Source organism: Falco biarmicus, chromosome Z, assembly GCF_023638135.1.
Source record: "Falco biarmicus isolate bFalBia1 chromosome Z, bFalBia1.pri, whole genome shotgun sequence".
NCBI classification, from domain to species: domain Eukaryota; kingdom Metazoa; phylum Chordata; class Aves; order Falconiformes; family Falconidae; genus Falco; species Falco biarmicus.
In genome coordinates, this window is record NC_079311.1 from 82257233 (window position 1) to 82284124 (window position 26892).

At 42.7% G+C, this 26892-nt stretch overlaps 1 protein-coding gene across 1 annotated transcript; it reads right to left on the minus strand.

Annotated features, from left to right (window-relative positions):
* Nucleotides 1–6496: 6496 nt before the first annotated feature.
* Nucleotides 6497–26380, minus strand: LOC130142213 (alpha-protein kinase 2-like). Its single transcript, XM_056323704.1, has 7 exons — nt 24998–26380; nt 11902–14758; nt 9157–9304; nt 7098–7225; nt 6963–6998; nt 6711–6763; nt 6497–6607 (listed from the first exon to the last, which is right to left on the minus strand). The coding sequence occupies exons 1-7, from the start codon at nt 26378–26380 to the stop codon at nt 6497–6499; spliced, it is 4716 nt and encodes a 1571-aa protein (XP_056179679.1).
* Between the last annotated feature and the right edge of the window lie 512 nt (nt 26381–26892).

The window sequence follows — 26892 nt, forward strand, 5'->3', positions numbered from 1 at the left end:
TATTTTTTTCTTTTTAAAAGATGCCAACTCCCTTCCACCCGTAACCACAAAGAGCATCATCTCCCCATCATCTGGGCAGGGCAGGAGCCTCCGCTCGCCCCAGCTGCCTGAGCCACAGACCCAGCCTGCCTCCCCCCAGGGCTGGTGCATCTGCCCAGCAGAGGAGAATGGTGTGGGGCTTCGCTTCAGTGACCTAAGGGCATGTCCTTGCCTGCCTGTACAGCACATGCTCCTTCTGCTCCATGTTTGTGCTACACAGGCTTTCAGCCGGTGGGCAAGGATGGCCACAGTGCCCCGAATCATTCATTTCCTGTATCTTTATTAGATGCAGTTGCCTTGTTCATGCTCAGCGATGCTCCACTGTCCATTTTGCTGCTTGTGCCCTCTTGAGCTGAGGGGAGATGGTGGGGCACCCTGGAGTGGTGGTATGTCCCTGTCTCCAAGGGCTGCCCACTCGCATGGCACCTACAGCTGTGGTACCTGAGCCCTGACGTTGCTGTGGTACCTGAACCCTGGCGATGGATGCTGTGGTACCCGAGCCCTGGTGATGGATGCTGCGGTACCCGAACCCTGGTGATGGATGCTGTGGTACCCAAGCCCTGGCGATGCTGCGGTGCAGTGTCCTCCCACCCTGCACAGCTAGGTATGCTGCTCTGCGTTGGAAGAGCTGCCCTGGCAGCCGTGGGCAGGGTCCGACCTCGGTCCCTGAGCCCAAGGAGCAGACTGTGCTGCACTAAGGGCACAAGCACATCACAGGGAAGGTACTATTTGCAGTCTAGATTTGACAGCAGGCTTAGAATAACAACACCAGTTGTTATTCTTTCCAGTTTTTACAACACACCAGTCATTGTTCATATTTCTTCTTTTGCAGAAAATCTGAAATTTGACTTTCAGTTTTCAGGACGTGGTTTGCAGGATCCTGTTGCCATTTCTCCTTCACTTGCCAGCCTAACCCTGCATAGCAGGTTTCCTTTTTTTGTGCTTTATGAGAGGTAGGAATCGATTGTGTCTCTCTTGCAAATCAACAGTATGTACAATGTGAATATTAATAAATAATGACATTTGGATGAAGGGGATTTGGATCTGCCACATGCTCTTTGGGTAAAAATTCTTTACTTTAAACATTAGCCTCTGCGTGTGCCACTTCTGCATTTTATTTTCTGCTGCGGAGGATATTGCTTCCCGTTAGACTGTGTCTAGGAAACATTTTCAAGGCATTCCTGTGGGACGATAACTTGGATGGTGAATTTCCACAACTGACATTATGCTGTAAGTGCTCCAGGACCTGCATCCTGATCTTCATCTGCTTGCTGTGCTGCAGCGATGGCTCTGGCCGGCTGCCTGCAAACGCTGAGCCCCAGGCCCTATGCCGACAGGGTGCTCAGCAAGTCCTGTACCTAACACAGTAGCAGAGAAGAGCTTCTGTGCTGGGGCTGTGCTGCAGGGTGATGCTTTGCTATAGGGGCTTCATTTTACATCACAGCAAGCATGTGTTTGCATCAGCATGGGTAACGAGAATCAAGTTGCTTTGCTGGGGTGTATCTGGTTGTCCAAATGCTGGTGGGGTGGCAGTTGGGGTAACCATCACCTGCTGGGGTGGGTGCCCGGGGCAGAGTGCTGGCAAGGCCCATGGGAAAGGGTGTCTGCAGGAGAAGATGTTGCCAGACTGGGCACCAGAGGGATGGGGAGCATCTCACAGGCGGGCAGGATTACAGGCTTCATCAGGCTTGTCCAGGGCTGCACCTGCAAAAGGTGGACAGGGAAGGGGTTGAACTAGGCTGGGTCTCCCAGTGTCCTGAAGAGCTGGTTTGGGGATGGGAGTGTGCTGGTTGCACCAGACTGGTTTGCTGCATCCCGCAGAGCAGGGCTCTTTTGCAGCACAGGGCTCCAGGGGGCTGCAGTCCAGCCTGAGAGCTCTACAAGGTCACAGAAGGGCTTTTCACTCCTGCCAAGGTGAGGCTGTCTTGTCTTTATTGTAATTTCTGTCACTGTCTGCATAGCTTCTGGATGCATTTACTGCAGCAGAGCCTCGAAGCAAAGTGATGAGAAGGTTCGACTGGGCACCCTTGGGAAGGACGAGGCATTGCAGCCAAGCAGCTGACAGTGTTTACCGATGCCAGGCCCATGCTGAGCTGAAGCCAAGGTCCCATGCCAGGTCAGAGCCACACTCGTAGCTGGGCACAGTTCCCACGGTGGCACTGGGCCCCTGGGGCTTGTGCAGAGGGGCGGGACAGCATCCACTGGGGAAGGTCCAGAGGAGACATGGTGTCTGGGCTCTACCTGCCCTCGCTGGGCAGGCACAGGCAGGGATTTGCAGTGCAGGGCACAGGCAAGGATCAGTGAAGCTGGCCTCATCCCCTCCTGCCCCAAGGGCGCAGATGTCCCTGTGTCCCTTAGACACTGGGACATAACACACTGCTCTGAGGTTTCCTTCAGTTTTTCACCCTCTCCCAGCTCATGAGAGGCTTGCCCAGGATGTCCAGCAGTGATGCAGACACTTTTAGCTCATCTTAACCTGTAAAGAAATGAAAACTCTTTGCTTCTCGGAGTCAGGCAATAAAATGGCATCGTCACCAGCAGTCTGCCAGGTGCAATGCAGCAGCAGCCAGGATAGATCTCCCTCCTCCTCCGCATGCAGCCATAGAGCCACCCAGTCCCACCCAGCCCATCTCAGAGGCAGGATTCAAAGCCTTTTATCTCTGTCCAACAGCTGGAGAAGCTGAGGCACAGAGTAGGGCTCTGGCTTTCCTGGGGGGCAAGGGGGGGGCTGAAACCGGCGCAGCACCCCACAGCCAGCCCCCCCGCAGCCAGCTCTGTGCTGCAGGAGCCACAGCTACCCCGCGGTTCCCAGCAGGATGCTGCAGTGGGCGAGGGCTGCTGCAGGGCAGGGGCTGCACTGGGGAGAGCAGTTTAGGGGGACCTCCCCAAGGCAGGGCTGCTCCAAGGAGCCTTCACCCCCCAGGCTGGTGATGGCCCCCGCGGGGCAGCAGCTGGCTGCTCCCGTGGGAAAGGCATGCTGGCGGCTGCCCTGGGCGGCCATCCCCTTTTCTGCCTCCCTCCCTGTCGCATGACTTTGTTCTTTGTTAAAAGACACACAGTTGAGGAGATGCAGCCGCTCTTTGTGCCAGCAATTTGAATTTGACCCTTTCCAACACCAAAAATCAATACTCCCGTGGAGAAGCAGTGGGTGCTATTTTTCTAAACCCTGTTTACAGCAGTACAGTCCTTTAAGGCAGATGTTATCTGCTCCAGAGTCCGCTGCATACTTTACCAAATTTTACAAAGCATTTTCTGAGCACATAATGACAGTATTATCTTTGTCCACCTGCTGAGAATAGCAGTGGGCTTACAATAAATATCTGCTTCCAAGACGTACAAGTAAAAGTTCATCTTATCTGTCCAGATGGGGGAAAAAAGCCCCTAATTTACATCCCAGAAAGCACTGGGGTGTGACAAAGGTCATCAGCTGACACTGTACCCTCAACTGGGATGAAAAATATATGAGCCACGACTGCATTGTTTGAAGGGAGATAACCAACACCAGCAGCTCCTGCCGCCTCTTCTGCTCGCCCACCCAGCAATGCTGCCCCGTGCCCTTATGCCGCCTGCCCAGCCTCCCATGGCATCCCTTGGCCAGCGAGGGGCAGGGACCATCCCAGGGGGAGCATCAGCCTGGCTTTGCACATGTCCCCATGGGGTCCCCGGCTGGCAGTGACCCTGTGGCTGTGGTACCCAAAGGCAGTCCTGCATGGCACTGCCCGCACCCCTCCTGCCTCTGCTGGTGTTGCACGCCCAGGAGCATCCCTGGTCTTTCTTTTGAAAGCCGCTTGGTGCTCTCGCAGTGTTGCTTTGCTGAAACCCCAGGTGGTTTGGGTTTTGCAGTGGCAATGCCAACAAGAGGGAGGGAGCTCAGACCTTCAGGAGTGCCACCCCTGTGCTCGGTGTAGCAGAAAATCACAAATGTGAAGGGCTTAACCAAACCAGCATTCCTCCAGCACACAGCTCAGCTATAAGCACTCTCTTTTACTCCTCCACTTGGTTTCTTACCACGTGCCATGTTTACACAGGTCCTTTCTCACGAGGCTGCCGAGATACCTCTCCGTGGCAGCGGAGCGGAGAACAGGTCCATACTTCTGGTGCCAGGTAAGCTGCTGGCATCTGCACCACCCTTCGCTGGACAAAGTGTGGCCCCCATGAGGACTCATCCCTCCTCACAGCAGTGACGACGAGGTAGATTTCAGACAGGACATTTCCCTTATTTTGGGTGACTAGACTGCTTCAGATCTTCCCAGCATGTGTGCCACCTCTAGTGGAGCACATGGGACCTTGCTGCTCCTAGCTGGGGTGCTTCTTCCATTTCCCCCATTTCCAGGAAACTTTCTGGGCTTTACCAAATACCCCACAATTATCTAGTTAATGAGCTAATGAAGCAATTCTGGCCAGCTTCCCCTGCAACTGAAAGCCCAGCAGCATCCTCCCTCCTCTGGAGACAGACCCCCCTGTTCTGCCTCTCAGCGCAAGACTGAGCAAAACCACCCCTGGCAGGTTCCTGGAGGCAGAAGCCCATTACGGCACAGCCAGGTTCCTGGAATTAGTCGTTAGATTAAGAAATGTGGTCCCAGAATTAGCAAAGATGTGTGTGATGCTGAGGCGGGGCTGCACAGCAGCGCGATGGCTCCCGGGGCCCAGGGGAGCTGAGCAAGGCACCGTGTGTCATCCGGCCACACCGGGGCACCAGGAAAGGGCGCTCCTCCTGAGGGGCCACCAAGGCTCCCGGCCACAGGGGTGTGACTGCGGGAACATGTCCCACCACCCCATTAAAAATGACAAAAAAACAAAGAAAAATGAGTAGGGAGTAGGGAGGGATATAAAATCATTAACAGAATTCCTAATACAGTGGGAGAAACATCAATACGAACGCTGAACTAATGGGCCAGTCTCCTCAAAAATTTTATTATCTCTGAAGTTTTAAATAATGCATTGCATTCAGATCACTGATGTCCCTCCTGACATTAATCTTTGATCTTCCAATTCAGCACAAGGAAAGTGGTAAATCAGAGATGCTGACCCTTGTCTACATGTTTTGCAGGTAGTAATTGATCAAGATTTATTTATTAGCCAAGCTGTGATTGATTTATAGGAGTTTTGCTTGATCGAGTTAATTACAAACAATAACTTACTACCCGGGCTGCCTGGGAAGCCTGGCAGCCAGGTCCTGCTGCCAGGGTTCAGGGGGCAGTAACGCTGTCAAGGTGAGGAGGTACTAGATCATGTCTGGTTCACCCCGTGGTTTGGGATTCATTACCTGTGGCAGATAAAACAGTTACCACCAGCAATAATCAACTTGATGTGGAGCCAGAGGATTTAGCAAAGGCAGAGTTAAAGCCTTACTTCATTGGAATGGGTTAGGTCAGGACTTCATTTTTAAACAACAGGAGGAGAGGGTTAAAGGGTGACTTATTCATGATGCTAAAAAAAGGGAGGAAAACCTCGGAGAGGTTATTCTGCTCTGCAAGAAAAATTAGTCCACACTAGCCTTTGACAGGTGTTTTCAGCAAAGGAAGCTGGTTAAGAAACGTGCTGAGCGGCAGCTGCAGGAGGGGCCATTGCAATGCCGGCACGAAGGGCAGCCTGGGAGGGGACAGCAGCACACAGCAGCTCCAGGCTGCATATCCAGCCCCTCGGGAGAGAGGCAGCAGCTCTGTACACCCAGCAGAATGTGGCCACAATGGCTCCTTAAAAGGTAATGATGGGGCTGGCGGGGATCCAGTCCTGGCGGCAGCAGCTTAGCATCATCTCCCATCATGTCACTCCAAACCCCTCCCAGCCTGTTGCCAGCACAGGTGCTGCCCCGGGCAGTGTTAAGCCTCCTCTCTCACCCCAGGGCTGCCCAGGCTTCCCTGAGGATGTTGTGGGTCTCCTCAAAACCAGCTGCTGCCATGTGAGCTCGGTTCCCCCCAGCAGCCAGAGGGCTTGCTGGGGTGGTTGGGTAAAAATCTCGTAGAAGAATTATAGAGGAATGAAGCTGGGTTAACAACATTGATAATATCCAGCTGTGGACTGGCTTCAGGGGCGGTGGGTTGGCTGATGGGGATAAGGTGCAGCTGTGGCTGGTTCCCTCTGAGTAGTTAAATAGCTCTTAGGGGGATGGAAGAGGACCACTGGAGGAAGAGAGATGTGGAAGAAGCAGAGGGAGGAGAGAGAGTGTGCCCTGGATGGAGGAGAGACAAGAAGCAGAGGGACTGATCTGAAGAGGATGAAGAAGCAGCAGCCCAGACAGTAGATGAACTTCTGAAGCTTTGTGGGGGATCGGTGGCTGTGCCAGAGTAAGGCATGGGAACCACTTACTGAAGTTAACCTGGGATGGGATGGTAAAAAGCTTTGTTGCAGGTGACTAGTTTTGAGAGTGCTGCGACAGAGTCTGGCACTGCAAAAACCAGACCCAGGGCCAGTTCTGCCCAACCTCAGCACTATAGGAACATGAGCAAGCACCCCCCTATCCATCCTTCTCCCAGCATTTCTTCTCAGTTTGTGTCTCTTTCCAGAAATGACACAAGTCTTTTACATCATCGTCGTGCTCCTGCCTCTGCTTGTCTAGTGCACCAAACTAACAAGAAGTTACAGAGTTAAGTTCAGATCAACAGTTTGTCACAGCAGGTACTCCTTGATTCTGCACAAACCATTCCATCCTACATGAAGGTTTAACCTACAAAACTCCCATGGACTAAAGTGAATTTTATCTTTGATGGTACAGCAAAGGTGACTGCAAAAGGGGAAAGACAGCTAGCAAAAACACAATACTGATGACTTCAGTGGATTCCCATAGTTTCCCATGGGATAACATGTCAAAATGTCTCAGTCTAGTTATATTTTTTCATTCTTTGTTCTATTTGGAAACCAGAAGAAACAAAGATGGTTCCTTCCAATTGTGAGCACACATTCAAGCAGATGTGTGCACTTACCTTCACAATTCTGAAAACCTGAGAGATGTTCCAACACTACAAGGAAACAAAGAAACAGTTGTTATATTTTTTAAAATTATTAATGGAAAATGCCATTGTCATTATTATTAATCAAAATTATAAACTGGGATTTACCTTCAGAAGTCAGATTAAACTCAGCAGTCACCTTTCCATATAGATTATTCAAGCAGCAATAATACATTCCCTGGTCTTTGTTACTGGCTTTAGCTATTGCCAAAGAGACAGGAGAGTTATCCTGGGCACTGAAACAGAATATGTTAATTTTACACATCAATACTTTTTAAAGATATTTCCTGATTATTCCACATATGTCTCCTCCTGTCTCTGGAATTTCAGTCCCTCACTGCAAAGACTGATTCAAATATGATGCAAGTAGAAAAAATATTTTATCTCACCCTACTTAGAAGCATTCAGCCTCTATTATGTGTTTCACAATAGATGATCCTATGACATTCTGAGAGAAAAGTACCTCAATCAGAGTAAAAAATAATCAAATCACACCAAAAGGCATTCTAACATTTCTAGCAATATCACGGCCAAATTATATAAAGTATGAACATACAAAAGCCCAAAATGTTGCATGCTGTTCCTCAGTATTGACTCCTCACTCAGCTTTCTCTGTTCCTTTGCTTTTTTTCAAGCTAGATATTTGTTCTTTGATGTCTGTGTATGCAAATCCACAAATGGATCAAAGGCAGACATTATTAACAGGGGCGCAATGATATGTGAATGCTACAGTCCTTGCAGACCCAAGCTGGCTCTGGAAGCAATAAAACCACATGGAAACAGTACTACCTGTTTATAATGTTTCAAATGTATTTTTGAAACATTATAAACAGATTTTAAGAGCTATGTGATAAGAATGTCACTACTGCTACAGAAGAAAATAACTCATTTCATAAAAATGGACTTTTAAGAAAAAAACTGGAAAAGATCCTGATAAAGGCCTTAAGAAGCTTTTATCTCCACCCATCTCATTGCACTGCCTCTGGTCACTCAGAGTCAGGTTAATTGCCTGGGTTAAGGGGAGAGATCATTCTTCCTTAAATACAACTCCCGTTGTTGAATCCAATCAGCTTCAAGTTCCATTTGATACAAATATGAAGTTCAAAGTAGAATCATAAATGTTTTGGGCTGGAAGGGACCTTCAAAGGTCATCAAGTCCAACACCTTCCATGAGACCAGGTTGCTCCAAGACTCATCCAACCTGGCCTTGAACACTGCTGGGAATGGGGCACCCACAGCTTCTCTGGGCAGCCTGTGCCAGTCTCACCATCCTCATTGTAAAACATTTCTTCTTTAATTTCATTCCTGCCCTCTTTTGTCCCTTGTCCTATCACTACAGGTCCTGGTATAAACTCTCTCTCCAGCTTTCTTATAAGCCCCCTTTATGTACTGAAAAGGCCACTATAAGGTCTACCTGGAGCCTTCTCTTCTCCAGGCTGAACAACCCCAACTTTCCCAGCCTTTCTTCACTGGTGAGGTGTTCCAGCCCTTGGATCACTCTTGTGGCCTCCTCTGCTCTAATAGGTCCATGTCTTTCTTGTACTGGGGACCTCAGAATCAAATTAAGTGCTCCAGGTAGGGTCTCACCAGAGCAAAGGAGGAGAATTTCCCTTGACCTACTGGCCACACTTCTTCTGATGCAGTCCAGGATACAATTGGCTTTCTGGGCTTCAAGTGCACATTGCCAGCTCATATCCCATTTTTTTGCCCATCGGTATCACAAGTCCTTCTCTGCAGGGCTGCTCTCAATCTATTCATCCCCCAGTTTCTATTGATACTGCAGAATAATCACATCAAGCTCTACATTGCACGTTAGTTCTTTCAGCAATTCACTTGCACCATACAAGGACAGAGCTTCCCAAATATTAACCAAGTGCATTTATGTTGTTTAGCTGGGTGCTGAGTTTCAAATTTTATTTGATATTTTATAGTACTTGAAAGTTGGATGAGTCTGGTTATGATCAGGCCGAGAGGAATTACTGGTGATAGAATGCAAACTATGACCAACATTAATGCACTGTGTGAAAATAAGCTACTTAATTACACTGTTAAACTTAATTTTTGCACCTATCATACTAATCCTCTTAACAAACACAAAAGTGAATCACTGGCATATTTTCCCCAAAGCTATTCAGAAACTACCAGTCCTTCAGAAACAGTCACTTACCTTCTCTGCAGTCGAGCTAGTAACTTGGAATCTTTAGTCCATGTAATGGTGGAGTCACCATGAATGTCACCAAATTGACAGCATAGCTTAATATTTCCAGAGCAGTCAGGGAACAACTCTGCTTGGATTTTCTTCAGCAGCTTGGGAGCTTGAAAGAGAAGAGCCACAGTTTAGGATTAGAAGATAATAATAATGGTTTTGGCATTTTAAAGGAATCCCAGACTGATTTTCAGCTGTTAAGAATATGAATCTGACAACACTGGTAAATAATTATGATTTCTTCTGGTGCAGAAGCCAGGGCTTTAAAATACAGAGGTTTTAGAAGACTGATTCAGTGCCCCACACACTCAAGGGCAATGTTTTCAATGCAAAGACATTTTGGATTTATGGAATAGGACCCAAGGGAAGTTCTAGCCTAAAAAGGCATCAACATAAAATAATTTCTTAACCAATACACATGCTCTGTGACTAAAGGTCCAGGCGGTTTTATTAGTAAAAAAAACCACCACGAATGTAGAGCATACCATACGGTTACATAATGAGAATCCACATTAACCGATACTTGTAACTAGTAGATTTTTTTAAATGATCACAGCCTTTGAGAGAAAACGCTTTAAGTCCCAGGAGATGCTCAGTCTCCAAGGTGTTCTCAGAACATACCTAACACACACTGTCAAGATGAGACGCTGCAAGATACAGTGATGGCACCATTTCCTTAAAAACACAGCTAGTTAGATATTAACGTTGTGGTTAGGTATTTGCATTTGGTAATGTCAGTGGCCTTTGCATCCCTCTTCAGTTTCACAAGGATTAATTTCCCACCTCTAAAGAAAGTCCCTACCTTTCCAGCCATAGGGCACAGTTCTTTTGCTAAACATTGACCATCGTGCAGAACAAATCCAAGAATCACTCAGGTTACAGAGAGAGAGCACTGTGCCCAGCTTGGGGAAGGTCCTGATGACTTGGTTCTCTGCTAAGACTTCTTTACTGGTTCACAGAACTCTCCAGTGTCTTTGCACATGGGCATGGCATGAGCAGAAGGGTGGAGGGTACTTGGAAAGAAAGGGAACATATACTTAGGGAAAGGTTTTGGGATCGTGACACATCCCTGCAACTCAAGTGAGACATCCCTGCTAGATGTAAGGGATGTAAATGCAAGATGTTATGTTCCTACTGTGTTAATTCTGAGCTGCTGCACTCTGAATGAACTGGCCTGACACATGTGTTTGTGGATCCCATTCCTGCAGTCTAACTTTCCCCATCTAATGCCAAAGGAATGCTGGATCCAGCTCGAAGGGTCAGGCACCTGGAATTCACTGCTATGTTTAACTTGTAGTTACTTAAGTCCTTAGGCCTAAGAATCTTGCTGAATCAGGGCTAAAATGAAGCAGACAGTATGTGACAGAACTGTAAATAGAACTAATGGCTCCATATTCCCTGCTGTAACCACAAAGTTGTTCCTCCTGCAGCTGAAAATAATACAAAAGAGAACACTGAGTATATCAGACTAACCATACCAACCTTCCCATAATGCTGGGCAAAGGTCCACACAATTCTGTTTGTTCTCTGAACAAACACACATTCATTTCAGTCTAGACTGAAGCAGATCAAGAAGGAGGTTAAGAAAATTCAGTCTTATCTGATGCAAGCCTGACTGTTTAAAACATAGCCTCAGGTATATGGAAAAAGATCAGGCATTTCTCAGTAATTGCAGTTTGCTTGCTCTGTTTTGAAGGAATGTGTCTCTCCTCCCACACATTTGGTTCTCTGGCAAAGGACACATCTTTGAACAAAGAAAAGTTTGGGTTTTTTTTAAATGTGATTGGAAAAGTAGAACTCTCACCAGACTGCACTGTAATTTGAATCTCTGAAGAACTTCATAATTGTGTAGCTTACCTTTAGTCACTGCTCAGTCTTGCTCTGATCTATTAAAATATTTTATGATGCGAACATGAAACGTAATGTCAAAAGATAAAAATAAGATCTTGGTCCTTGCAAAGTATCCATAGAAACCACCAATACCTCATCTGTCTAGCTGTTACACTATTGCTACTCCTGTCTGCATTTTGTTGTGCCTGTTAGCAACCGCCTAGAGACTCTGACAAGTAACCTGATTCTCATTTCAATTATGTTTTCTGTGTCAGTTTAATATTGTTAATTTCATCAGTGTCATTTATAACCAACAGTGGTGAAAAGGAATGCAGAATCAGTCATCAGATAGGACTGCAAAACTTAATGTTTATCAGTAGTACCCTACTAAAAACAGTAATACTTTGCAAGTAATAAAAGCATTTGGTAACCAAGAGAGGGTAATTGCATTTGGGAGCCACAGTGCAGAAGCATAACTGGGAACACAGCCTTGTGGGAATGTAATAAAATACAAGTACTGAGCTTGCAGTTGCTGTATTGTGTGTAGTTATGTGGTTCCATTATGCTATACATCCCTGAAAAGTTACTCGAAAAGACCAATGAAGAAGTAACTATTTCAAACAGGTTAAAAAGTTCATAAATTTAATATATTTTCTAGCTAGGAAAAGGATGTTAGGGAGGGTTCAGCTCTGTGGCATGAGCACAGCAGTAGTTACTAAGTTCACAGAACTAGAAATTAAAATCCGTGAGAGCAGGACACCTTTAGCTGACACAATTTAGATAAAAGTAGGCTTGCAGTGTGTTTAACGAATTTGAATTTTGTAGTGTAGCCAGAAGGATGGGAAAGGACAGAAATGAAAATCAGTTTTGTCTTACCTTTGCTATCCTTTTTCAAAATTATTTTCCTTTGCTCTTTTCTATCTTCTTTATGAATCATGCCTGCCTCACTCTTCAAAGACTTCTCAACACAGCTAGGATCCTTGCTGACATTTCCTCTCTCCTCCAGTCGAGGTTTTTTTGACAGGGTTGCTGGTGGCAATTTCTTCTTAGCTCCAGCAGATGAAGGCCCACTCTTTGCTTTGTCTTGTTTATATTTGATGGGCTCAGTCTCAGCAACAGCTGGTGATGTCTGGTAGGATTTTGACCCTTCCTGATTTCTTAGCCTTTCCTCATTGACTGGGAACGGATCATATGGGGTTGACACTAAGGAGAATGGCTGAGTTCTGCTGCATGATGGTTGTTCTTGAAAATACTGGTTGTTCCCTGAATCACCTGGTGGCAAATTAACTAAACCAGTTACTACACTCTCTGATGTCATGACTTCTTTATCATACTCCATAGACTTAATTGAATTATCAACCTCAGTTAACTTGCTGGAAGAGATCAAGTCAGGACAGGACTGCTTAGTGCTAATATTCATAAACTGTCTCTGAGCCTTAGAGCTAGCTAAATTGTGCAAAGGACCTTCATCTGGGTTATATCCAATAGCTCTTTGAATCGCTTTTTTATTTTCACACAAGACTGCTTCCTTCTTGTTTTCTTCAGGTACTCTATGGAGCTGATCCTTCAATGCTTTGCAGAAAGTTTCTAGCCTACTCAAATTTTCATCTACTTTGACAGCAGTTTGTGTGGATTCAGTTTTTACCTGACTTCCTATGCCAAGACATCCCATTGCTGATATACTGGTAAGATGGCTCTCTGACTGGCTTACAGGTGTGAAGAATGGTAATGTTTCTTTTACAGTCCCTTGTTGGATATCTAACTGATCACTGGTATCTCTATAATCTTCATTCGCTATGCTGTGATACTCTTTTTGAGTTTTTCTAGGCAGCAGGGTACTAACTGATGTTACACTTCCAGATGCATATGCCTGATTTTTTGAAGAATCTGTTTTTAACTCTTCATCAGACTTGAAGGTGCTGTCAACAAAAAATACACCTTGTTCTGATGTATTATTAGGGGAAAGTGCAGCCTGACTCTCTGAAACATGACTAACTCCTGAGTCACAGGAAGTTCCAGCCCTTTGTTCATCACCCATGCAAATCTCTCTCTGTTCTCCTGTTTGACAAGGTTCGTATCTGGGCACTTCTACATAAAAATCTCTTAAAAATGGATCCCCAGAGGAGGGAGTGAATGCCAGTTCTTGTTTTTCTATTTCTGTCAGCTGGTCTATATTTTGGGGTAGATTTTTACTTGTTATGGTTTCAGGAGTCTTAATTAAAGTGGGCAATTGCATTACATAACCATATTTCTGTGCATTAGAAACAACTTGAAAATCTTGACAGTCCTTATTGTTTGAAAGATGATAGCTGTCAGAATTAGCATCATTTTGCACATCCAAGTCTGAGTGATCTTTTTCTTGTAAATTCTTTTCATAATTTTTATGTATGGTGTTAACAGAAGAGTGTTCTCCATGTGTAAACTGACCAGTATTTTCACTGGGGAAAATGTCTTTCTTTTCAGGGAAATAAGCCAATGCTTTTCTTGCTGGATAACAGTCTCTAAAATGACACCCTTTACCCGTTACAGACTCATTTATCAAGGATGTATCGTGCTCAGTATGAAGCAATTGTCCAATTGTCCCACACGACTTCTCTGACATGTAAGATGGGTTTTCTTTTTCACATGCTAAATTAACACTCTGAACATTTTTTAATCTTTGAAGAGAATCTGCATCACAAATTCGGGAAGCATTATTAATGGTAAGCTTTCCTTCCCAAGCGACAGTCATTTGAATGGATCCATTACTGTCAGTTAATGTTTGATTTGGCTTCTGCTTCAAGCACTCCTCTGTATTTATGATACTATTTGCTGAAACACAAATGGATGGTGTTTCCATTTTATTTCCAGTGCTAGAATCTAGACATATACCATCTGTTTCTACCACTTGTGCAAGACAAATGTTTCCTATGGATGCACTGTTACATGCTTCATCTGTTTTAAGTAAGATATTAGAAACATTGCACTCTTCTTTCTCTGTTCTTTGTCTACTAGCTGGTTGCGTAATAGGTTCCTCCTCTAATATAAAATTTATTGGCAAAGGGTGATCAGAACCAGTCTCCTGTACAAAGTCCAGTTCTGTGACTTTGTTATCTGTTGGCCTAATTTCTAAACTTGTGATGCCCCGGTTTTCAAATGGGATTTGATAATCTGACTCTTCTTCATGAAGAAGCTTCCACAGCTTGTCATGCACTGCAGACATATCATCATCTTCTCTGCACCCAGGTTCTCCAGATTCCACGACTGGCTTGGGATTAGCTTCATACAGAGATTCATCACATGACAGACTGCAGAGAAGATCTGTGTCGTTGCTACTGTGTGAGTCAAAATTACACTTTTGGTCTCCCTTCCTTGGCTCATCACATAGCTTTGCAGAAAAAAGAACAGCACATAAACATTTTTGTTTATCAGGAACAGAGTCTGTATCCCATAATGGCAAAGGTGAAATGTCATTCTTTGATTTGTTGCCATTACTAATAATATTAATTCTTTGCTCACTGAAGACTTGTTGGTGACAATTTACTTTCTTATCACAAGAAGCATGGTGTTGAGAACAGGTCTGTAAATTTGCACTCTTTGCTTGTAATGTCTTTTCAGTACAGAGCATTTCTGAAGCTGGATACATGGTTCCTGCACTCTCATAAATCATGAAGTTGCTTTCCTTTTCTATTTCAGGCTCCATAGTTGGTCTCTCACAATTCTGCGTGAAGATTTCAAGATCAGCACCTTGGTTCTACAAAGAAGAAAAAAAAGAGAAATGTAGTTAGAATTGCTGCTTGACACAAGCCTGAAATAGAGTCCTGGCTTGAAATATACCTATTTATTAATTAATTAATTTATTTATCTATCTATTTATTTATTTATTAGTAATGTTTGTCAACAGCCAAGTTTCTGACTAGTAGCTATGAACCTAACAGACTGAAATCATACTCCTGGGTCTTAACAGCCTTGAACCCTGACAATTTTCAGATCTGAACCAAATGCTGAGTTTAATCAAGAAAAGATCAATGACTGATATAGTCCAGCTAGATAAAAAACGATAAATAAAACAAACCAAACTACAATAAACCAGTCGTATCTATGCCTTTTACTAACAGTTGGAGTGTCCCAGCATACTTATTACATAATCCAAACAGATTAATTTCTGGAACTACCCAGACTGGTTTTTTGGGAACTTGCATTCCCCTTTGCTTTCATCATGGGCATTGTTATTTTAGGTTTCACAAAGATGCTTCCTTAATATGCATCAGTCTTGAAAAGTTTCAGAGAATGCACCCCCTGTCTGCCATGCTATGTACTTTAGAACAAGGCTCCAACCAAAAACTGAACATCTGAGTCAGTTTTAAGCTATCTTCAAAATTTGTCTTTAGTCATCTCTGACCCCTTGAGGTGACAAGTCCTCCTTCAAAAGGGAGTGCCAAATATCATTTCAGCTCTTGCTTCTGTCCAAGAGGTAATGAATTCTCATTATAAGGCATGTTCAGCCCTCCTCTAGCAATGAGACATGCACTGCAACTTTAGGGGTACTGCTGGGAAAACTGGGGCAGAAAATAAAAATCCATATTGTTCCCACATCTTCTTTACTCTTCTGTATCAAAATATTCCACATTGTCACTTTATGTAGAAACAATCCATTCCTCAGTTAAACTAAGCCAAACTGAACTTAAATATGCAAGGAGTGTAGACCTTATTAAAGAGAACAACTGGCTGCTGTTTGGTCTTGCAGGGGATGAAGAAAGTGCTGCCATCTGTGTGGCATACTAAGTCTGTTAAATTGTTAACTGTTCCCCTTAGAACTGAGCATTCACTCTTAAGTGCTTTTTCCACAGTTCCTGCCAAGCTTTTGTTCTCCAGGCTTTCCTCTAGCTCTCTTCAGCACTAAATCAATTCCTTGGAGTTAGTGAGTGTATTTCACCCATAGCAAATCATAGATGGAGAAGCCTACAATTTTTTACTGGACAAAAATACAATGTTTCATAACTGAATTATGCTTTATGCTTTTGGTTACTGTCTATTTGCCAGAACAATCTGTAAAAGTAGAGAGCAATTTATCCACCAACCTTTGAAAAAAAAATTTAATTTCAAATAGCCATTTACAGGATATAACAACATGGCCTCATGAATTAGTTTGTACATTTGACCATGTACCTTTCTAGTGGCTGGAGCTTTGCACCTACTCCCAGAGGAAATGATGAAATGCTAAAAAAAAATCAGACTGAGTTTAAAACACACCAATATTTGTAGACATTTTTTCATTTTTTAGGTGTTACCCAGCCACAGACTCCACTCATAACTGGTTTGGGTTGGTTTCTTGCCTCATGAGTCCCAGTTCCATCCATAGTTATTTGTTACCTTGTAATGATGTGCTAGATGGCTGAAATTAATAACTAGGATACATAATAAGCAAGTCCTCTGGGTTACAGCAGAGCTATAAATGTGTAATGAGTGCCAGTAGACACATAATTCAGAGAAGATTCTGAAAAGAAGCAAGTGTTGTTACTCAGTGAAGGACATGTAACAAAGGATTTCCCATGAGCTGCTGTGTGCTCAGGTAGAAGCAGGGGCTGCTCAGACACTAGGTTCTTAGTTTCTGTAAGCTCATGGTAAAAGGATTACTGGCTGTAGTAAACATTGCTTTCCTTTGCTGCAAAAGCCACCCACTTCAGCTGCAATTCCTTTCATCCATTCTGTTTCTCCATTCAGCTTGAATAGGATGTGGAGTTAACTACATGCTGTGGACAATGAGGAAGGAAGAGATACAGAAATTTTTTGTCAATTACTTTAACTGCTGTTCCCACCCCAAGCACCAAGCAGTTGCCACCAGACTGCCTTCAAAATTCCTTGGACAGTGCACACTGTTCCTGAGCCTAGGAACTTCAGCTCCACAACTGCAGTCCCCTCTGATTCCCAATTCCTTGGTTTCCTCTCAGTTCTGCTCTGCAGAAGATGCCATTCTCTAGGTCTTTCAGTTTAGACTTCTTTCAAGTCAAGGAAGATATGATCCTGGATGTGTCTCTACAGTCAGTTCCAGTTCTCCTTTCAGTCGGTTCTGAAGATTTGGTCTGAGCCTAGTGCTCCTTCTGCCACTTCCACTTCCCCCTCAAACCTCCCTGGAAACCAGTTTATTCTTATATTCCTTATAGCCACAGCAGCCTCAATCACAGGTTTTAATAAAACCCATGGAATTCTTGCTAAGTATTTTAGACATATGATTCATCAGTCCCTACCAGCTGTTGGTATGAAACTGAAAACAGACAGTTCTCTCATGCCCACCGGAAAGTGGGGCTATTATTTCAAGAAGCCTTTTATCTATGTAATCTGTGTGTCTGTCCATGTTGGCATCTGTCTGTCTCAAGTATTTATAGACATGCAGCACTGTAGAGTCTAGACACACATTTTGATGGGTGGAAAATAAACACAATGACAAAAGAGGTCTTCTAATGAAGTGCCTTGCCTTGCATTTGACAAAAGTAGGTCTGAAAGCAGAATGCAATTTAAAGCCTCATAGTGGCACATTTATTGTTCTTTTAAAATTTATATTTAACAGAGATATGTGCTCCTAGGGTATATGGTAATCAGCTCCATATTAATTTTGTTTGAAAGCACTTCTATCCAAATCCTTTGAACATGTTTTAGGAAACCTTGCTGGCTTTAACTCTGGTATTTTCTTAGATTAGATTTATTTCAGCTAACACAGTCCTAGGACTATTCATCTTGATTTGATTTTTTGTTCTCTGCTCTCACAGAAGATTTCTGGGGTTTAATGCCATACATTTTAACAATTGCTTCAATTACTGTACAATCTGTTCAACTACAGGATGACAAAGGAATGGTAACAAACTAGAGAATTTAATTATATGAATGCAGTAGAACAAGACATTTTAATTTGTGCATGTGTAACAAACTGCCTGGTTGGGACAACAGAAAGATGAAATCACAGTTCTATATTTAAATTCATACGCAAAATACACAGTCCACATACTTTCATTATAAAGACGTGGTTACTGTGAATAAAGGAGGGATAAGTAGGTAAGTCAATTACATCATAGCTATGTAAAAGGAAGCTGGAAGCAGCCACTTCAAAACCAGAGCTTTCTTTTTAATCTATTGTAAAATCATGATGTAAGGAGGTCCCTGCCTTGTTTTTTTTCTCTGCTAACATGACCCGTTGTGTTCCACAGCCTGACAGGAACAGTTAAATGAAAAGCAAAGGACTATAGGGAGTAAGTGAGCATTTTTACCACCTCTGAGTTATGGAAAGAAATGGGGGAGAATATGGGGAAAAGAAGAAGAAATTTTAACAGATTCTACTTCTTCACAGCAATCTGATATCAGGAACATCTTCATCTTACAGCCTCTGTGGAGATCTAGAAGACACAGATGACCAAACCGATGATGTACAGACCTGCAGAACGTTCTATGTGAAGTAAGCTTCCCCCAGAATGTTTTGAGTCACCTCTTTAAGTCACCAGGAACTAAGGAGCAGCATCATATCTGTGGCCTCAAATGTTACAGTAAAACTCATCTGTCCCTTCAGCCCGTTCATTTTCTGAGCTGAGTTCATTTTCAGACCTGGAGGTCTTCCATTCAATCCATTATATCATCCAACTTAGTGGCCAACACATTACATTTCTTTACCTTTTCTATTAATGGTTTTACTGCCATACTATGCTTGTAGAGCGCTGAATAACTATGCATGCTATGCGTAAGTTTAAATCAGGACTAGATCAAAAACATAATTTTCTGAAAACAAGGCTCTGGCTCTGAAAGCCATTGACTCTTGTAGCAATAAAAAGACATCCACTTATGTTATCTAGTTGCCTTGCATCCTACCTCTTCATTTTGTATTTGCTCTCAGTGTCCCATATTCACTCTTGGGTTTATGAGTTGCAGCAGACACCACCCTTTGTGGTGGGAATGACAGCTTCTTTAAGTTAAAAAGAGATCCTTTCTGGATCTGACTGGCTCTTAAGCTTCGCAGGCTGTGTGCTGTTCAGTGATTGGCTTTAAGTAACACTGAATTAACAAGCAACAGCAAATACTTGGAGAGCATTCTAAGAAATGTCGTTTAGATTGGCTGTGCTTCAGCACATGTAACAGCATCAACAGGATGCAGTCCTACAGGTACTCTGGTTCCAGACTTGTGCCTGGGTTGAAACTGACTCAAAATCAAAGATGGCAGTTACTTCTTATGTAAAGTAGATTTCAATCTGGTACAGCCCATAGTTGTGGTTGGTTTTCATTTTTAGCTTGTTTTATGGTTTTTAAGAGAAAGTAATTCAGCCTGTGGAAGGTGATGAATTGATACTTCAGGATCCACATTCACAAAACAGGAAAAACAGCACAGGAAGCCTGAACAGGAAGAATTATTGTTGCTGTTCAGTGGGATGTTCAGGTAATTACCTCCATCAGTCATTGCTGAGGTTGTCTAATAAAGCCATCTGCAAAGAGGCCAAACGATATCGGATACTAAGGAGATGGGGCAATTCAAGAACCTGAACAAAATACCGTATCTGTAACTGTTTTGTTAAATAAATATTTGATTCTTAAGGAGAATTTTCAACCTATGGGGCATGGGAATATAGCACCTGCGCAACCTGTGTTATTTAATTTCATTACTGATATGGAAAAAGGAGGAGTCAGCACACTCGTGAAAACTGCATATGCTAGCTTCTGGAACAGCATAAAGGAACTCAAAGATTACATACACCCAGGTAGCCCGGGAGTACTCCCAGTTCCTGGGACCCAGTGTGCCCTGCAGCCATGTTCCTGGTCCCATGGACAAGGTCTGAGCTCTTGCTGGTCCCTTTTTGACCCTGGTTTACATTCAAAGAAGTAAGCCAGAAAAGCCATTGTATCTCAAGAGGTGATCCATATGCAACCTCATCTACACACAAACCCAAAAAATTGTGACTTTGAGCAGGAAATAAAACAATTAGGTTTGGAAGAAAGCAACATAATGCGCTTGGCAATAAAATGCGTACATGCCAAGGGGAAAAATATCAGGGGTAAACTACACTGCTGACAAAGACATATAGATCATACAGGGAAAAAATTAAACATGGCAGGTAACAATAAGGTCAGTGGAGGCTGCGGCATGATACAGGAGCAGAGCTACAATTTCCTGTTGTGGTGTTTCTTGCATGTCACAACAAATCACATTCAGAGACTTATTAAAAGAATAAATGATACAATTCCAGGCAAAGTATTTTGATAGAGTGACTGCTAAACATAAACACCCGTACAAGTGCTTTGATTTGGAATTAAGGCAAAACTAAAAAATACACTTCTGCTCTGCAGAAACTCTATGTTGTCAGCTAGAGTCAATAGTGATATTGCCACTATCTTCACTTATCAGTGTTTCTTGATAACAAAACTGACAGGCAGATCATCATTATCTCCTAAATAAATATACAAAGCTGGGATCTTCAGACTATGACAAAACATTAAAGAAAGCCAAATACATTAAGTTGCAATGAAGTGAAGAACAGAAAGCCAGCTAAAACACCTTACTGTGTGATAAAAAGGTATGAGTGAAGTTGGACTTAAAATGACCCCTTTCCATGTGATACTTTTAAAGCACCTCAAAGCCTCACAAGAACCTTGGAAGTATAATGTTAGCTGCTGTTATCTGCTCCCTTCCCATATCTGAGAAATGGACCATCTTCACCCAATGTAAACTGAGTGACAAACTGTCACATTCATGTGCAAAGAAACTCAGTAGGCATGAGTTAAGGCTCTTGTAGTTCCCCATCCCCTGCAACACGTAGGGCTAATTTATACATCAGTCTCTCACCTGATCACCTGAACCATTTCTGTTAATGAAAGCAAGAAGTTCACCTCTGAAATGAGATGATTCATTTTACCTACCATTTTCTCACTGTCTTTTAAGAAGAAATAGTTTAGCAAGGTAATTTTCCCCTGTAAATGGAGTCTCCATGTTACGTTTATACCCTTCTGTTTGTACAAATGGAGTATAACAAACCACTCCTAGAATATGGACAGTAAGTGTATCACTGACTCTGGGATCAGAGCAGGTTTTTTGTGTGTGTCTCCCTGAAAAGGCTGGAGCCAATTATAACACAGGTGACAAAACATGATGTTATCTGCCAGCCCTAGGGTGAATCCTATTGAATAAGCAGGGTTGCTATCACAACCTAGTTACTCAGACTAGGACTCTTTTGTTTGGTTGGATACAGAGCTCCTGTCCCTTGCCACACTGCTCAGGCTCAGACCCTTCCTTGGGAAGGTTCAGCTCCCATCTCAGCCAGACTCAAGAGCAAAAGTCTCAGACAAGACCACCTTTTCAAGTGGATCTAACAACCACTCAAGCCTATTAGAAAGGATGAGGTATAGCCTCTCAAACCCACCTGTTGGACGTGTGGGACGTAATATGAATATAATATTCAGAAACAAAGCATGTTAACCACCTGATGAAGAGTTACTCTGCACCCAAGGGCTACTGAAGTATTTTATACAGAGTGCAAAACTTTTCCATGAAGTGAAAAGCCTTGAGAGAGACCTAATTTCTACACATTCAGAGTTGGAAGAGATTTGGATCCCAGCTTCCACTGCCACAGGAAACATTTAGGCAAACTGTTTTTTCAGAATTCCGGCAGAGAACTGTGAGTGGTGTCAAGCTGCACCAAGAGGGAGTAAGAATAAGTCTCATAAAAAATTATAACTGACTAGCTTTTGAACTCATAAAACAAGAAAACCTTCCTTTGTTTCCAGCAACTATTCCCTTAAATGTGACAAGAGGCAGTTTAAAAACATTTGAATGAAAAATGAAAGAACTAGAAGCTGATTGAAAATGATGTGTCAGGCATGCACAGTAGTTCTTAGTCATTACTGTTTTGGAACAGAAGTCCTCACCCAGTTTGTACTCAAAGCCAGCCATTAAACCAGTTTCCACCCGAATGCTGTTTATTGGCCTATGTAAAACCATTTTCTGGGTTTCAGTCCAGCTCCTCATGGGCAGAGTTAATCTGTAACAACTGTTCTGACATCCTTCCAAACAGTTTTCTTTCAGTTTTCCTTTGTTGTGTAACACAGCTGCTTCCTCCCCTCTTACCTTTCCACCCTTTTCCTACATCTTCCTGCACATTGCTCCTAGCAAACACCCTCCCCTTCATGACAGTGTTGGAGTGCAGTGCACACAACTCACACCTGCGTTTCTGCACTAACTTCAGAGCAGGGAGCTCTAAACTTGAGTGCCCCAGCAACAAAACACCCTAAATGACAGTTATCCCTTACACGAGGGACCTTAGGGACATCACACACAACAGCAGATAGCTACCATCTTAATGCACTGAACAAGGCCAATAGCCCAACAGATGAACAGCTTCATGGGCCTATGCAGCCCTTGTAATTTTGACTATCCTGGAATCTAAAAAGGGAGAGGTATTATATGGTTCAGAAAATACTTCTTGTGCACAACCACATTACCTGACTACCTGGAATTTCTGTGTCAGTTCTCCTTCTCTCCTTTTTGTAAAATAAAATTTGAAATCATCTAGAAGTGATGCACGTTTGTGTCAAGAAGGTCAAACCAAGTATCTCTCAAATTTTATGAGAGCAGGCTGTTCTGACATGAGCAAAAACAAAATAATGGCAGAATGAACAGCAGTTCTAATCAGTAGGGGGGAAAATGTTCTAGAAATATATAAACACCACATGCCATTCTTCCTGGGCTATCAGCATAAACACTGGGTATTTTGCTTATGCCCTGGAATCTCTCTGAATGTGCCAGTTCCAGCAGGACTTCACCAGCATTGCTGGCATTCAGCAGGCCATAGACATGGGCTCTGTAATTCTGAAGTGACACCAGTACCTTGCACTGAGGGTGCTGGCTGGACACTATGAATGGCCTGCAGACTTTAAGACTCCTGGCTCTCTGTAGAGTATGTAATATCATACAGCCAGCCCAGTTGGCTTTTAGGACCTATTATTAATTGAGCTGCTTTGAAGCATTAAAATAAATCATTAAACAAAGAATTTCACCTGTGGCTAGACTGTGAAGTCATGAGAGGAGTCAGGAGCTTCCCACCTTGGTAATCTAACCAAAGGGAAGTCACCAGAAGAGCAGTTGCTGCACAACACAGAGTGCAAAGGTTGTTCCTGTTAGAGGCAACTTGGCACTAAGGGGAAGTGTAAATCTTTGGGTAATTAGTGCTGTGGTTCTGTGGGTGCTATGTACCTCTCAGCAGAGCTGATTCACCATAGGGAGAGGGAAAATACAAAGCAATTCAAAAGCGGTCAGATGTGGGTTTTGCTACAAGTCCTTCACCTTGCTCCTGGCAGAGCTGGTCTCCAGCTAATACACAGTGCACTTTTACGTAAACCTGCGCACATCAATAGGAGGTTGATTCTTTCTTAGGTTATACAAGCAGATTGCTGAGGAGCTTCTGGCTTACTATACAGGAGCTGTGAGAAGCTGTCCACATTTTCCTTGTGCTATAGAGAGTTGTTTCCAGCTGGGATGCTTTTGCTTAGCTCATTTTCCAGACTACATAATTTTGAAGCTACACCTAAATTTCACCTTCGTTCATGCATGTTTAAAACCAGGGATTTGGTTTGTGCTCACCTCTAGCCCTTCTGTGTACATCAATACTTCTTTCCTACTTGATTTTTATCTAATGTAAAGTTTTGGTCATGAACACACAAATGGAAGAAATACCTACTGACTGCAAGTAGCAAGAGGCTAACTAGCCAATATGAAATCTGGCCATGGCACTTACAGTGACATAACAGCAGCTCTCTGTTAATAGGCTTCTGGGATTTAAATTATTGTACTGCACTTGGAAAAAAAAATGAAACAATACCTCTTGGAAACCATGGCATTACATACTGTCAAGAAATTCTCAGTAGGTTAATTTCAATAGGGGGGTATTTCCAATCATAAGAACATCATATGCTGCTAAAACATCATTGGAATTTTATGTCTCATAAAACCAAAGAATCCTATGAATGTTTTTCAAGCAGAACTCAGTGATTTTTAACTGCTTAAGATACCCCAACAGTGAAACTAAAGTCAGTCTACTCCCCAGTACTGGGAGACATTTTGGCCTAGATAATACAGATGAAAAAATGCATATGGAACTGAAAAAAGCTTGTGTTTAAAGCTTTGTCAGAAATGGGCTTTTTCTGTGCAATTAGCTACACACCTTCAAATCAATAAAGTCAGTGATAAGATTATACATTATTTAATACTCATACATATGTATTTATATACATTGAGTTTTTAATACGTGAAATAAAAAGTACAATCTAATTCTCCCACTTACGAAAACTGGTGGACCATCATATTGATCTATACAACTATATTGATTTCCCCAGTTTCCTACCAACAACAAAAAACACGCAAGTACCTGGAGAGCAACACTTTAAGGTTTTTATTTTTAACTGGTTTATACATTTCAAATGGAATATCTAATTCTTCCTTTGTTTTATTTTAAAAAAGCAAAGCTTCATCCACCTCTGTAATATGAATTCTCTGCATTAAATTCCCCTCCTTGTAATAAATTCAGAGCAAACCCTTGTTGATTGTTTTAGATTTCCAGCACCTAAGCTGGTGACAATTTTGTTCTTTGAATATAAACTGAAAAGAAAGTAAATCAAAACATTCTCTGCTCACAATAGGTATTTGAGAAACTTTCTGGGTTGAAAGAAACATTATTTTGATAAGACCTGTGCAATAGCCTTCATATCGGATTTCCCTATCCAGCTGTCCAGAGTCCCATTAGTGACTCTTACTATTATCAGTCTCACTCTATAATTAGAACAGCTCATGGTTTATTTGGGCCTTTTTCAAAACCAGATTTCCTTCCCAGCCGTAGCTGTCATTCAGAAGTGAGTGAATAGGAACTTTCAGACTAATTTAAATTTTACATTATTTTATGACAAACAGGAATAAAATGCATTTAAAACAGAAGAGCAGCTCTTTCTATCAAATTATAAACACTTTACTTACCCTTGGAGAGACATTTTCATTTGGCATCTGATTTTGCTGAGACAGGCCCCAAGTCCTTTTCCTTTCCCAATGATAGTCTTTATCTGCCTCTTCTGTATCACACAAACCAGCCTCCATTTGCAAGCTTTCTGTCTCCTCAGGGACTTGTGTTGCAATGACACCTTCCTGACTGGGAAACAGAGCACTGGATTCCTTAACCTCTGCAGCAGTCTGAAAAGATTGTCCTATATTACTTACATATCTGCAAAGCTCTTTAGGGTTTAACAACTTTAAAAGGTTTCTTCTTAGACTTTCTGTTAAAGTACAGACAGGATGCCTCGCATTTTCCTCTGGCAAATTTCTTCCCCGCTCCTCTAGAAGCAATGAGCTTTCACCCAGCAAGTCTTCATCTGTACCATTTTCTGTCATCGTCCCTGAAGCCTGATGTGTCAAAGAAGCATCTATGCTACTAGTAGAGGAGTCTGTCATGGCATGTATATTATCCTTGTTCTTTGATTTATCACTTGAGAAACCTGCAGCTGAGTGGCCACTTCGATTATTTTCTTCTTCAGTTCTGGGATGGTCATTTTCAATGGCCGCAGATGCAACAGGCACTTTATATTTTTCTTTGTCTTTCAAATTGGTATTTTTATCTCGGTGGTGTCCAACAGTGAGAGTCATCTCTGTCTGCAAAGTTGACTGGCCGTACATAGAGGGGTCTCTCCTTACATTTACTCCTTTGAATTTTGAGTGATGACCACAGAAGCCAATGGTGGTATCCATAGGCGTAGTGTTATCTGATACTTGGAACAGACAAGGCATTTCACTGAGGAAGTAAGCACACCCATCACAATCCTTACTCAGTTTTAAATCATCTTCATCATCACTTTCTAATAAAAACTGTAATTTCTTTTTCCAGATTTCATTTTCATGCACTGTTAGCACATCTGAACATTCAAAATACTCTAGGTCATCATCACAAAATTCATCGCTTACACTTGGAATTTTCTCTGCATAACTCTCCAGAATAGCGGAAGAATTTTCAGAATCATCTTTTACAAAACAATTGTGATTTACCATGGAAGTATCTGCCTGCTCACTGAACAGGGTATTCATGGTTAGAGGTCTATCATGCCCTGTCTTTTTATATGCCTGGACATCTGCCAGAGACTGAGCAGATACAGAGTCTTCCGTGTTAAGGCAACAGTTGTCTGTGTGATAAGTGATTACATTTGTAGGGTGGGCATGCACTTGTCTGCTGCAGTACTCCTCTGCTTTTCCAGTGGTGACACTGACCACACTGTTAAAATCAATTAAGTCATCACTATTCTTTGATAAATCCCTTAGGCAGGAAATATTTTCCTGCGTTTTAAATACGTATTTTACATCCATGTTGTCTTTCATGTTAGGCAAATGTGGAATTTCTCAAATGGGGACAATAATTATGCTTCGCTGAGCTTTTCAAGCAGTAAACCCCTTGCTTTTGAAGAGTCAGAGTATGGTGAAATCAACATGAGGTCACTCATAAGGTAATTCTTGTGTGGTGCAAAACGTTTCTTGTTCTGCTCATTTTACCCTGAAGTCTCCCACATTGTCATTTAGGTCAACAACAAATTCTGAGGAAGTTTGTGGTTTTGTATCTTGTTCCAGTTCAGCAAAAGTTGAACAGTAGGTCATTCTAGCTGTCAAGCTGTTTCCAGGTAGCGTTCAATAACATGTAGATCTTGCTTTGTGCACCTGCATATGAAAGAAACCCAAAGTTTAACATTACTTCTAAAAGGGGTATGTGTATTTTCTAAAAGCTGGTCTATTGACACATAGTTGCAAGCATTCTAAAGAAAAAGAAAATGTTATTTAAAAATCAAGTTCAAACATTAAAGCAGTAACTATAACTCGGCTATCTATACAATGACACT